This window comes from Medicago sativa, chromosome 5 (assembly GCF_051527215.1).
Source record: "Medicago sativa cultivar Bolivia chromosome 5, Bolivia_mono, whole genome shotgun sequence".
NCBI classification, from domain to species: Eukaryota; Viridiplantae; Streptophyta; class Magnoliopsida; order Fabales; family Fabaceae; genus Medicago; species Medicago sativa.
The window spans coordinates 23887942-23902430 of record NC_140753.1 but is presented as its reverse complement, the minus strand read 5'-3'; the positions used below and the strand labels follow the sequence as shown (position 1 = coordinate 23902430).

The 14489-nt window shown below is 34.5% G+C and overlaps 1 protein-coding gene and 1 long non-coding RNA gene across 2 annotated transcripts; one reads left to right on the top strand and one right to left on the bottom strand.

The window, feature by feature from the left end:
* The first annotated feature begins 3053 nt into the window (after positions 1 to 3053).
* LOC146921171 (uncharacterized) lies at positions 3054 to 5373 on the top strand. The gene is made up of 3 exons (XR_015012033.1): positions 3054 to 4705; positions 4821 to 4929; positions 5149 to 5373. It is a non-coding gene; the product is annotated as an uncharacterized LOC146921171 (long non-coding RNA).
* Positions 5374 to 5896: 523 nt separating this feature from the next.
* LOC146921170 (disease resistance protein RGA2-like) lies at positions 5897 to 10106 on the bottom strand. The gene is made up of 3 exons (XM_085714581.1): positions 7332 to 10106; positions 6876 to 7012; positions 5897 to 6424 (listed from the first exon to the last, which is right to left on the bottom strand). The coding sequence occupies exons 1-2, from the start codon at positions 10024 to 10026 to the stop codon at positions 6990 to 6992; spliced, it is 2718 nt and encodes a 905-aa protein (XP_085570707.1). The 5' UTR covers positions 10027 to 10106; the 3' UTR covers positions 5897 to 6424; positions 6876 to 6989.
* Positions 10107 to 14489: the final 4383 nt, after the last annotated feature.

The following is a 14489-nucleotide window of genomic DNA, read 5'->3' as shown; positions in this document are numbered from 1 at the left end:
TAAGCATTTAGAGTAAGGGATAGGGTAATTATATTAAGGTGTTCAATCTTAATTAATTTACACTACAAGACTTGTAACAAATAAAATTTTATATCAAATTTCTTTCATCTGGATGTCCTTAAATTCATCACTTACATTCATAAAATTTCTTCCATTCCAGAACCCAGAACACCCCGAACGTGAGAACAAAAACATCCCCTTCATTCAAATTTCTTCTTCTTTATTCATCCCTATTGATCAATTCTTGTTTCTTTTTCATTCTTCTTCCCAATTTGATTGTTCAATTTTATCGTTCTAAACTGCAGCAGTTTCCAATCATAGTGAGAATTGTCGTTGTTTTTAGAACCGCGTCAGGTATCGTGACTTGATTTTTTTTATTTAAGCAACCAACCTAATAAAATCTGCTAACAACACGCATAGACCTGCCTCAGGTATCGTGACTTGTGTTTAAAAGAAGATTTAAGGTGAACATAACATTAATTCATGATATTTGGAGATATATTTGTGTATAAATTTTTTTTATTCAATGAAGATGATGAAGATTCAAAGGAAGAAGATGAAGATGATGAACATCTTCATCATATTTCTGGATTGTTTTTCATTTTTAATAAAAATATATTTTAAAAAATAAAATTACGTATTTTTTAATAAAAAAATGAGAAAAAGTATGTATATGTGCGTTTGTGAGAGATAAAAGACCTAAACGGAAAAAAATAAAGATAAAGGACCAAAGTGTTACAAATAAATAAGATAAATGACCTCCTGTGAAGCCCGGATACGAGATACGATACGGATACGATACTGCACCGATACGCCGATACGGAAAAATTTCAAAAATCAAGATACGATACGGCTGAGATACGTTAATAAAAAAAATTATATAATTAAATATACAATATAATTATAACCATTTTTTAATATGCAAATATATTAACAAACAAAAGAAATCAGTCATAGGCTCGTAGCACATCAACATAAATATAAATAATATTGATGATTAAGAGAGTGATGATTAGTCAATTACATACACCATATATCCCAAAAAGAGCACCATAAGTGTTATACTATATCCAAAAGGAACATTGTTAGTGCTATACTATATCGATCAAAAAAAAGAATCATTATATCCAAAAAAGAACACATCAGTACTCAAGAGTTAAGTTATTTTAGTTAACAATAATTGGGAAATATCAGGGCATGTATCAGTGCTGGATAATAGTCAGATACTTTCTTGATACGTATCAGGAAGTATCGGATAATTATTTTTAGAAAAAATAAAATTTCATCTTCGGATACTCTCCTGATACGTATCGGGAAGTATCAGGCAGGTATCGGTGCAGGATACGCAGGGGATACGATACGTCATCCATTTTGAAGTATCGTGGCTTCATAGATGACCTTTAATGTAATCTTGTCTATAATTAAATAAAAATTTAAAGTATTAAAAGTTACCTTATGATTAAAATTGATTTTTTTTATAGAAAAAATTTACTCATTTATTTGACATCTAATGTTGCCAATGTATATTACATTTTGATTGGTTGATATCATCTAGGGGATAAATACTCCCTAAACAAGAGAGGATAATCTAGAAAAACCTCTAAAAGTTGTTTATATAATTATTTTCTCAAACAACCTAGTGACTTAAATTCCACAACTTAAGTGGAAATAAATGATAGTTGCGGGTTTGAATCCACACCTTACAATTGAATATCCTTATATATGATTAAGTAATTATTCAATAATATCATTAAATTGTTAGCCAAATAAAAAAATAGAGTGTCTTTGTCAAAAAAAATATAAAAATAGAGTGTCGGAGAGACAGCCAAATCAACAAATTTATAATACGTCTTGGATTGTCCTGATGGTGATGGTTGTGCAAACGAATAACTGGTTATTGATTAGTCTCTGCAGTTGCGTGTGAATAATACTTTTAATTTATAAAAAAACTAATATTTATGGCTTATTAAAAAATAACAAACAAACTACTACATCCAATTGAAATTATAAATTACATTAACAATTTCACAGAAGTTAGAAAATATAAGTAATTTAGTAATTTGTACGATAAATAACTTTACAAAATTATTCATGAATACGATAATTATAGGACAAAGAGAAATGAGTTTTTTTAAATAGTAATAAATGATAAGTGGTATTTTTTTTGGTTACTAATGATAAATGGTATGATATAGAAAGAAGAATTATAATGTTTCATTAATATTGTAAAACGACTGATAATTTGTGATAAATTTTTTTATTTTTTATTTTTTGCAAAGTGACGCTTAATATCAGATGAACGAAGTATTATTATTCTCAACGGTGTATATAAATCAATTTTAATGTATTATTCGTACCGTTCCAAAATGAGTGTATAAAAACAAAGAGACTTAATAATAGTTTTATTAATCCTTAAAGAAAAGTAATTTTATTAACGAAACAATAACTAATGTTGCATTGAAAATTTAAAATATACTTTCATTTTACGACATTTCTTTTAATAAGTGGGTCGCTCATTTTTGAACGGAGGAAACACCTTTTATTTATTCTATCATCTATGTGAAATTTTCTTCATGTTTAATTACTATCTAATAATATATGTCCTCGTGAGCTTAGCTCAGTTAAGCTAATTGTCTTCCAAAACTTTCTTCTAGCTTCTCTGAATAGAATGAATAAACTTTTGACAAAAAAACCACAGTTTTCTGAATATCTATTGTCATCTAATTGTGTTTAGTTATAATAGATTATAGATTTGAGAGAAATTAATGTCAATGACATCGAAGCACATCCATAACGCATTAATGAAACGTTGTTTATTTTAAAGCCTATACTCTAATTTGTTTGCCTTGCTGAAACTCATCTATCATGATGAGCACACTGCAGTCATCCTTGCCGTACTGCCCACCTGACCTAAACAAGAACATTACAGAGATATTCGGAAAATTTGTGCACATATATAAGGCTCATATAACTCCTACAGTTTGCTGTCTTTTTTTATTCCGGCTATTTTAATTGTTATTTTGCTGCCTTATGTTCTTTTATCATCTGATTCAACTATAGGTTCAAACAATATCCTTATTTGGAGAAGTATGGGGTATATGTCCAGCCACAGCACGGAAATTGTATGAGAAAGGACATCGTACATTAGATGATCTTCGGAATGATGATTAACTTACAAATGCACAGAAGTTAGGGTTGAAATACTTTGGTGATATCAGGCATCGGATTCCACGCCATGAGGTCTGTCTGGGGGTACCTTTTATGCACTATTATTTCCCAAAAAACGTACTCGTTTTATTTTACCCAAAATAGAGGATGCTATTTTTGATTTGATAGGTTCAAAAGATGAAACAGATTTTGCAGAATGTTGGGGAGGATGTTTTGCGTGGGGTGAGCACTACTAGATTTTGGCAAAACTGAGTTTTGATATGAGTTTTCTATCTTGCAATGAAAGTTTGTTAAGAATCTGTTATATGAAATATGTCAACATTATATAGGACACAATAATATAGAAATGATGATGAATGAAATGATTTAAGCTTTATTAAGAAATCTCCAATCTCAAATTTCTTCCATTTGTCTTGTTTTGAAATCATACTTCACAATTTTAGCAATTTACATTATGTTGCCTGTGAAGTATCTGTTGTTCAATAATGTTCAATAATAGTCTTGGATCCTCCCACCATTGAGAAAAATACAATGCAAGGTTTTTGGCCAAAGCATCAGCAACCATGTTTCGCTCTCTAAGCACATGAGTGCAAGTGCATCTGATCTGACTATAAAGCTGAATGAAATTGCGCCATCTGGCTTGCATGATCCATTGCACCCCCTCATTCTTCTGGAAAGCTTTCACCACACCAAGAAAATCAGTCTCAATACAAATATCCTCAAGGTACATGTCAATAGCCTTTTCCAATGCAAACATACAAACACTGAATTCAGCCTCCAAAGAAGTAGCATGACCAATATTTTGAGCAAAGGCTCCTATGAAAGTAGATTGGGATGCTCTGAACACTATCCCAATAGCACCACAGGGAGGGCTCCCAATAGAAGAACCCTCACAGTTGATCTTAACACAGCCAGTAGGGGGAGGAGTCCAGACAACTTCCTAAACAGGAAAACTCTTAGTCTTTAAAGGAATGCCAAAATGTCTAGAGATTTTGAAGTTTTGCATAGGAGAAGAGCTTTTGACAATAGCCAGAACAAAACTGAGATGAAATTCAGCAAGAATATTATTGAACAAAGAGCTCATATAACATTGCTTGCTTGTGAAGTATCCGTTGTTCCTCTCAGTCCATATACTTCAAATGGTATGAATTATAGCAGAATTCATTACTTGTTGCACAAGCTTACTACCTATAGCATTGCTTCCCATAATCAGAGTGAGAATAGAAGAAAGATCAAGCATTTGATCAGTCCCCTTCATAAGCCAGTCCCAAAGCTGATAAGTAACAGTGCATCCAAGAAATATATGTTGAAAGGTTTCATGTTGTTTTCAGCAAAAACAACAAATGGAAACTATATAACAAGTGATGAAGGCCCTACAAGTAGGGGGAGTATATTTGTTCCAAAGAAGTTTGTACCAGGGAACCTGTTGTCCATGACCAACCAGAAAGTCATAAGATAACTTATTGGTCAAGCTACCATCCACAGATGCAGTCCAATTTCGATTGAATGGTTGTCAGTGTTGTGGAATGTTAAATAGGTTAGTTAACTTGTAATTTTGAAGTTTCCTTTCTTTAGTTTGTTCCTTTTCATCTCTACATTATTGGAAAAATATATAAACCATGCAATGACTATCCCTTTACTCATGATGTTAGGAAATGTGATCGTCGACTATCATTCTGCACTTCTTTTTCAGAGGCTCAGTAGATTTGTTAATGTTTTGCAGTCACAAAGCATTTAAAGGATATGAATTTCCTGAGGGAGGTAATGTTGACTTCTAATTGTCTTTGTCTACAAATGATATTTTTTATTTGGCCAACTAAAATAAGTGTGTCCTTGCATTTAGAACTTACATAGAACTTACATGAATGTCTTACATATTGAAAATTGATAATCTTAAATTAAGGAGCATGTTATTATCTGTTATTTTGTACTTCACACATTGAGAATCTGACATAAACCATCATCCTATTCTATAAGCAGCCCATGTGAACCACGTGAAAGAAATCTCTAATTTCGAGGTACAATACCCTCTCGTGATGTCGGAAAGGGGTCTCTTGCAAGATTTTAGTGCGGTCTGTTACCCCCGCACTGTAGGCTCTGGTATGTCGAGCCAAAAGGCTTTCATCTGGGTCCAATATGTATTTTTCATTGGGCGCTGCTTTGTAAATATATATGTAGGAAGGATACATGTTTACAATTCTCGTGTCATCATCAAAAGATTGTGTACATAAAAATAGCTCAATGATATGAATGTTGTTTCTTTTTTCTATTCGGATTTGCTTACAATTTATTATGTTCAATGTTAAGCCACAGATTTAAACTAAGTGATATAAAGAACTGGAAAAATATGCAGAATGTTCGGACGTGATTAACCGTGCTGGATGAAGGGTACACCGTAAAATGGATGTTTGTGATATTATTGCTTCTTCTTCTTATTGAATCCTAGGGATTTTGCAAATTTTGATAAAAGTTATTCTGTAGTTAATGAAAAATTGAAATTAAATTGTGACAGTGAGACTACTGAAACAGAAGTTCTTGCACATGGATTTTACTAGCCCTCAGTGATCTTTTTGACAACCTCCAATATGACACTGATCTTTCTGTATAGGATCTTCGTAAGTGTACATTTAAGTATTTTCTGCTAAATAGCCAGTGAAGAGGAAAAACAACACAGCTTTATCAGAAAATTGGAAAGGAAACAAAAGAAAACAAAAGTAGCTATTGCTTGTTTTGAACTTAAAATAACACATTATTTTAATTTTTGATTCATGTCTACTGCTTATGTGTCCATATATATCCACAAACGGAAAACAAAAATTATACATAAAGCAAACTTCAATTCACTATCAATCGGTTTCTATACTTGATCACTTGAAGGATTTTGGTGCTGAAATTTGGTAGAATTCTTGCTGGTCACAGATTTAACAATTTGCGTTGTGTCAGCTACAGAAGCTTGAAGAGAAATAGTCTTTCCCTGCTGCAAATTAAATGTTCACTTTCCTGCATCCAACAACCTTCGCTGCTCTTCCTTACCAACAGTCTTTTATCTATCAGGCAGAATTAATTGATGCAACAGGATCTCAATGAACCCTTAACATGTGACTCATTCTTCCTTGGTTTATTTATCACAGTATTCCAATATGTCTCATGATTTTTCCCTCCCGTAGATTGAATTTGCGGTTTCACTTGCAAATCAAGAGGTGGTTGAAGGAATGATGACCAGTAGAAGTGCTTGCAGAGGTGTACCTTCTCCTTTCTTAACAACAAACAGAAAATAGATATCAGTTAGCACTCTAAATCAAATATCATACAATAAAATCTAAACTAGCAAAGCAGAGATTAAACATTCGGCCACCTAAATGCTAAAATCTGTAATTATTGTTATGAAAAAATTATCAGTAATCGACGAGGATTCAGATCGCAAGAGTTTCAGTCAATTAGTACATCAACTGTGCACTTTCAAATAATAACATTTAGTTTCTTATGCCAAAACATGTGCGCAGGAGAATGGCTAGTTATTCATTAAGCATAAACACACAGATGAAAAGAATTCTATCTCCAAAATGGTTGAACTCATGAAAACTTTCCTCTGCATATTACAATATTTGTATTAGGGAATTGAATACAAGGATATCATGGAAAAGCCATTAAGGAAGCAACAACAGTTATCTTGGAAATATTAATTTGAAAGGAACATTGCCTCTCACCCATATGATTCTCAATGTATTGTTCATCATCAATGTGCTCGGTGATGGCGATGATTTTCTCAGCAACAAGATCAAGCCTACAAAGGGCCTCTATGAATTTTTCTTGGTATCAGGTCACGTACCCAAATTGTTCCAAACTGAAATAATTAACAAAACAAGTTTAATTACCACAAAGAATATTTCAATTTCAGCCAAGAGAGCACACAAGGATTAATGAATTGCAGATTTCAGAGATTAACACGTGAACTAAGTTCTAACTGAGATTGGTAGGCCTTAGGCAATAACGTAGAATTTTAAATAAGGATAATTTTGGTATTATGATTAAATTTTAAAGACATTCGAGTGTAACTAGATATTTTTGGGTGTTGGTAGAAAAAATCTAAAATGAAAGATGTACAATATAATAAATCGAAGTGTCAAAATGTATTAAGAAAGGGCGAGAGATCCAAAACATACCTGAAACATCTTGAATGTGAGATATTTTTGGCCAATCCTCACCTGTTTCCCTTTCACACCGTTTCTCCAACCCAGGACAATTAAAAATCTTCAAACTTTTCAGAGAAGTAAGGCTTTGAATGCTAGCCGGAAGACAAATCAACTTCGGACATACCCGAATTCTTAGTTCTTGAAGCGAACTAAGGTTTCCTATAGAGTCTGGAAAGGATGTCAGGTTTGGAAAATCCTCTAACATTAACCATTGAAGGGAAGTCACATGTTGTAAAGCCTCATCCAAACCTTCTATTTGTGTGCATCCCCGAATCGTCAATTCCTTAAGAGAAGGTAGGTTTCCCAATTGTGGGAGGTGTAAACAGCTTTTGCAACGTTCAAGATTTAACTCCCGTAAATGTATTAAAGAAGGACTAGACATCCATTCTGGGAAATGAGAACCTGTATATCCTTCCACCCACAATTCTTGAAGCTGTTGGGGATAAGGTTGGAGCACTTCAAGAATCTGCTCCACATTTTCTTGCAATAGGGAGACTATATTTCTCTCCCACCTCAACCGCAAACAGTTCACATGCTTACTCAACATGTTGGCTTCTTTAGCATCGTTTACACTTTGCACTCTCTCAAGGTTCGTGATGTCAAGCTTATCTACTTTAAAATTTAATTGTCCTAATTCTGACAAAAGGTACCCACTTCCCCATCCAACTACATACATGCTCAAAGTCTTCAGTGAAGTCATCTTCCCTATATTGGGAGGTAAACTTGATAGGTTCAAGCAGTTATATAAGGATAGATGTTGTAGAGCACCCAAGCGTATCAAATTTGTAGGCAATTTTATGAGCATCAAACACGTATCTAATTTTAAAATTTGTAAATTCCACAACTCACATATGGATTCGGGAAGTGTTTCAAATGAACCGCCAGAAAGATCCAAGTAACTTAAACACTTCAGATGACCGATTGAAGATGGCACATCAGATAAAGTCACCGTAAGCACATGTAAAGAACGAAATTTGAATACCTTGAATGGAGAATAATACACATCATAATGATATGATCTTGCGTAGGTCCTCAGTGATTTGACGTTACGCATCCAAATTGAATCTACACTAGCTGAAATGTTCTTGTTAACTGAGAGATGACGGATTCTTTCTAATGTGTCAGGCATGTCATCATTTTCTGTAATGCAACACACCTCTTCTGAAATTGATTGAGCGAGATCATGAACAAGATCGTGCATCTTGAAACTTATAATTTTTCCAAATACATCTCTCTCAAAATCTTGAAAAAATGATCTCCAATATAGTTCATTCCACACCTCAGTACCGATATCTTCCCAGTCCAACATTTTATTGGACGAAATAAAGCCATTAGCCATCCAAAGCTCAATTAAGAACTGCTTATTTATTATTTCATCTTTGGGAAATATCGCACAGAAGGCAAAACATTGTCTCAGTTTAACCGGCAAATTCAAGTAACTTAATCTCAACGCAGGCATGACATTATCTTCGTCTTGTGAACTCCATAGTTTGCTTTCCTTCACATAGTGCCACTCTTTTTCCTCTCTTTTAAAGCGCAAGAGACTTCCTAGTGCTATTGCAGCAAGAGGCACCCCCCCACACTTCTTTAGTATCTTCTTTCCTATGACCACAAGCTCTTCCTGTTCTACCTCATTTGGTCCAAAAGCTCTTTCTTTAAACAACTCCCAACAATCTTTGTCGGACAACTTCGATATATCATGCGGAGGTATTGTTCGCATGATTTCTGCTACCATCGCAAGACGAGTGGTGACCAAAATCGAAGAGCCCTTCCCTCCACAAGCCAATACAGATCTCAACTTCTTCCAATTCTCTTGTTTATCATCCCAAACATCATCCAATACAAGCAAAAATCTCTCTCCTTGCAGGAGATCTTGAAGTATTCTTTGTAATGGCTCTAGATCCAAATCATCACATGACTTCTTAGTTGCTGCTTCAATAATCGCTTTAGTCATTCTCTTCAAACTAAAATCTTCTGAAACACACACCCACATTCTCGACTTAAAATGGTTGACCACCCTTTCATGATTGAAGATAAGTTGGGCAAGTGTTGTCTTTCCAAGTCCGCCTAGACCCACAATTGGATAGACGGACAAATCTTCAAAACCAACAGCTTCCTCAACCAAAAAATCTACAATTTTATTCCTATCTTCATCTCTTCCATAGACTTTAGGTTGAGAACTTATTGAGGTTGTTTGGCGCCAGTCAAGGACTCCGCTTCTCTTCTCTCTGACTATCTCGGTCAAATGAAATTTGGTTCTTTCTGCAGCTATTTCATCTAACCTCTCTCGTATGCTCTTCATTTTCTTAGCAATTTTGTAACGGAAAGCAACTTGTTTTGGATTAAGAGAGGATAAGAAAGAGCTTCGTACCTTATCAGTTAGTCCACCCTTGGATCCTTTGTGCTCCAACTCCAGTGCATTGGTGGCACAGTCGTCCAAGATATCATCGAGGACGAAAGCAGCATCTTTAAGCTTAAGCAGCCAATCCTTGATAGCATTGTCAGTGAATTGTTTCTCCTCAGCATCTTGAAGAGTAGCCTTGATCGTAGTGATCAAGCTTGAAAGACTTTTGAAGTCTTTTTTGAAACCAAGAAATAGGCCAAGCTCCTTCTGAATGAGTGAGCTCAAATTGTTAAGGACAATTTCAAGCACAGCTTCAGCCATCTTCAAAGTTGTAACTCGATCTCAAAATGAAGGAATAGGTTTGTTTGTTTGTATGTCTGAGAAATGAAAGTGTGATAGATAGTATCAAGGATTAACAATAAGGATTGTTATATATGGTAGTAAAATGTTTTACGTCCACTAATAATGAATTATTCTCGATTGGAGTTTTGCTTCAAGTTGCTCAAGTGTTTGCTTATTCTTCTTTCGTGGAAATAACCAAATGATAATGATACAGAGTGCAGCTGAGTGTATCCAGTCAACAATGGTCCCACCACTATTAATGCTGAAGTTTTTTCTTTTTCTTCATAGAAGTTTGGTGGAAACAACCAAATGAAAATATATAAGGATTAACAATAAGGATTGGTATATATGGTAGAAAAATGTTTTGTGTCGACTAATAATGAATTATTTTTGGAGTTTTGCTTCAAGTTGCTCAAGTTTTGCTTTGTTTATATGAGTGAGAAGTGAAGCGTGGTAGTATCAACCTTAACAATAAGGATTTGGTATATATGGTCGAAAATTGTTTTGCGTCCACTAATAATGAATTATTTTTGGAGTTTTGCTTCAAGTTGCTCAAGTTTTGCTTTGTTTATATGAGTGAGAAGTGAAGCGTGGTAGTATCAACCGTAACAATAAGGATTTGGTATATATGGTCGAAAATTGTCTTGCGTCCACTAATAATGAATTATTTTTGGAGTTTTGCTTCAAATTGCTCAAGCTTTGCTTTGTTTATATGAGTGAGAAGTGAAGCGTGGTAGTATCAACCGTAACAATAAGGATTTGGTATATATGGTCGAAAATTGTCTTGCGTCCACTAATAATGAATTATTTTTGGAGTTTTGCTTCAAATTGCTCAAGTTTTGCTTTGTTTATATGAGTGAGAAGTGAAGCGTGGTAGTATCAACCGTAACAATAAGGATTTGGTATATATGGTCGAAAATTGTCTTGCGTCCACTAATAATGAATTATTTTTGGAGTTTTGCTTCAAGTTGCTCAAGTTTTGCTTTGTTTATATGAGTGAGAAATGAAGTGTGGTAGTATCAACGTTAACAATAAGGATTTGGTATATATGGTCGAAAATTGTTTTGCGTCCACTAATAATGAATTGTTTTTGGAGTTTTGCTTCAAGTTGCTCAAGTGTTTGCTTGTTCTTCTTTCATGGAAACAACCAAAAGAAGATGAAAGAATGATTTGTTTAAAGTTTTGCGTCAAGTCAATAATGCTGTCTTGATTTTGAATTAATAGTTGCTGAAGTTTCTACTTTTTCTTCTATATGGATGTTTCGTGGAAACACCAGATGCAGATGTTAGGTGAGATAAGAATAATCTTCACTGTGTCCCCGTGAGCTTAGCTCAGTTGGTAAGGACAATGCATAATATATGCAAGGTCTCGGGTTCGAATCCCGGCCACCACAGAAAAAAGAACAATCTTCACTGCAGCCGGAGGTCATAACTAGTTGAATTGTTTTATTATAAGAGTTATTATTAGTTATTATTATTAGTTTAATTAATCTGTAGGTCCCTAAACTATTTGAGAATTTTTAAATAGATCCCTCAACTAAAAAAAGTTGTAATCAAGTTCTTAAACTATTTTATTTTTTTAATCAAGTCCTTCCGTTAAACAACCGTTAGTCAACGGTTAGTCAACATATATCGATATACATCTAATTAAATCCCTAAACTAATTTGTTATTTGTAAATAGGTCCTTGAACAATGAAATCATATGAAAGTTATATATTGACACACACACATTATTATATATTATTCGTTATATTTATTCGATCATTTCAAAATATGCTTGACATATAACCTATATAACCTTAATGGACGAAATAGAAATTTAATATATAACACCTTTAAAATTACCATCTTTGTTATCTTTATTAATAATTTTTTCTATGAGACATTTATTAATAATTCTTTCTTCGCGGTTTGTTTTTCTAAAAACATAATAATATAAGATATGTTATGTATCAAAATGTTAAAGTTATAAGTCAAATTTAATATGAATGGATTTAATAAATATAATGAATAGTACACTACAAATAATTATACTTTTTTTGCTAAGCAAGGAGAAATGACAGACATCAGGAGGCAACACCGACATCCCAACTAGGTTGGCACCCCGGGAAACCTCCATCCTATGCCGCCAAACTCTAAAATTTTATTAAAAAAAGGAAAAAGATATAAAAGAAGAGGTGGGACTAGGCCAAAACCCTCTGAAGTAAAAAAAAAAACAGAAAAAAAGTGCAAACAGACTGCAGCATACTAGGGAAATCTGTAGCTAGGCAAACCAATTCTGCCGCGAAAGAAATCCATATGCAACTCCACCGGAAACGAATCTAACCAAACTGAACCCTGGATGGCATGTCCTATATTTGCTAATCTATCAGCACAACTGTTACCTTCACGATAAATATGGGAGGAAATAATCTGAACTCCAAGGCTACGAGCATTATGCCATCTGTTCCGAAGCAAAAGCGGAACTAAAGAGGGATTGGAAAAAATCATCAAGGCACTCGTTTATTCACTCTCGAACCAGATGTGCCGCCACCCTCGAAGGGCAGCATGTTCCCAAGCAAGAAAACGCACCCAGGAAAGTGCCACCCTCGAAGGGTAAAGATAAAAGCAAGAATTTCAGAGTGGAACACCGAGGCATTGCCAATGTTACAATAAAACGCACCCAGGAAAGTACCTAGGGAGTTCCGAAAGAGTCCCCCAGATGACGCATAACCTGCAATAACAGAACCAACAATATTGACTTTCAACCAAGGAGAGGTGGAAGCCTTCCACAATACCGGAATGATTCCCTTCACGTTATGGCAATGAGTGGAGACCGCAAAAGAGTCCAGAAAAGCTGAACCAAAAGCTTAAGGTGTACATTTTCCAACGGAGGCATTTCCAGACATTGCAATCAAAGTATGTATACGAATTTTTGCCAAATGAATGGAAGCAGAATCAAAAGAAAAACAAATAGTGTTTCTAGACAACCAGATTGTATGCACCGTATGGATCACTGCTGCTAGAAAAACATATGCTTTTTGAGAAGAACACTATGCAGGTATGCAAGAGAAAAGAGAATGGACCGACGCACAATCTATCAAACAATTAAGCTTACCACCTAGCCAAGTCCATGGTTCAGTTGCAAATGGACACTGAAGAAATAAGTGTTCCGAAGATTCATCTATAGTTAAGCAAAAACAACAGACAAAAACAGTTATACATCCACGAGTCCATAGGTTCTCATCCGTGGGCATCTTTCTATGCATTCGCCACCAAAAGGTAAAGGAGTGTGAAGGAGGTATGCAACCTTTCCATATCAAATCCGCCCAAGGCAAGTGAGGAGTTATCGGCCTAAGAAAAGCAACCGCATTCTTAGAAGTTAATTTGCCATCCACCGAGTGAGACCAAACAAGGGTGTCTGGAAGAGGAACCCGTGGCAAAACAATAGTATCTAGACCATCAGTCACCTCATTTACCAATAGAGTCGGGGGATGGTTCCAGACTCCATCAACTATAATTTCCGACACTTTCCCATGGAAACCAACATGAAAATACGGATCAATATGAAATAAATCAACTAAAGGTTCTCCAAGCCAATTGTCAGTCTAAATATAAATATTCTCACCCATTAACACAATCCACAGAGAATTATCAATTACTGTACCAATGTGAATTTTAATACCTGGCCAAACAAAAGATTTGAAAAAAAAATGATGAATAGGTTTCCCATTTGAAAAAAATCGACGTTTGAAGAGAGTTGCCCACGGAGATTTCGAAGAAGGAGATTCTAGGCTAGCTTCAAAATTAAGGACTCATTGATCAAACGAGTATTCTTTAAATCCAGACTACCTTCTGCCCACGGGCGACTGAGGTAATTCCAAGAAATCGTGCAAACTATCCTAGTAAGACATCGCCGCTCCAAATAAAGTTTTTTATCCAAGTGTCTAATGTAACACCCTCCTTTTTATTTAACTATTTTAATTAGTTTTAGAATATATTTATATATTTATATGATGTATATGAGGGATATATGATTTGTTGAGATTAGATGTCTTTTTATAATTTAGTTAATATATTTTGTTGAGCGATATTTTGTTATGTTATATGTTGATATTTACTAGCATAATATATTTGTTAATTGTTATAGATATATATTTGTTATTTGGTGTATTATTATATATTTAGTAGAGGAATATTATTTATTAGAATATGAGGATTATTAGTGTGAGTAAAATTGGAGGTTAGAATAGACAGAAGAATAAGTTGTTGGGCCTAAATAGATTTGGGAAGAATATTTTAGTATTATAAATAGAGAAGCTTAGGTTAGAAAGAGTTTATCAAAAACCGCTTTTTGGTAGGGATGGCAAAGCGGGCCGGCCCGCCCCATTTAGGCCCGCCCCGTCTAAGCCCGCTAAAAACGAGATGAGACGAGCCGAGTCAAATTTTGTGACCGAGTCCAA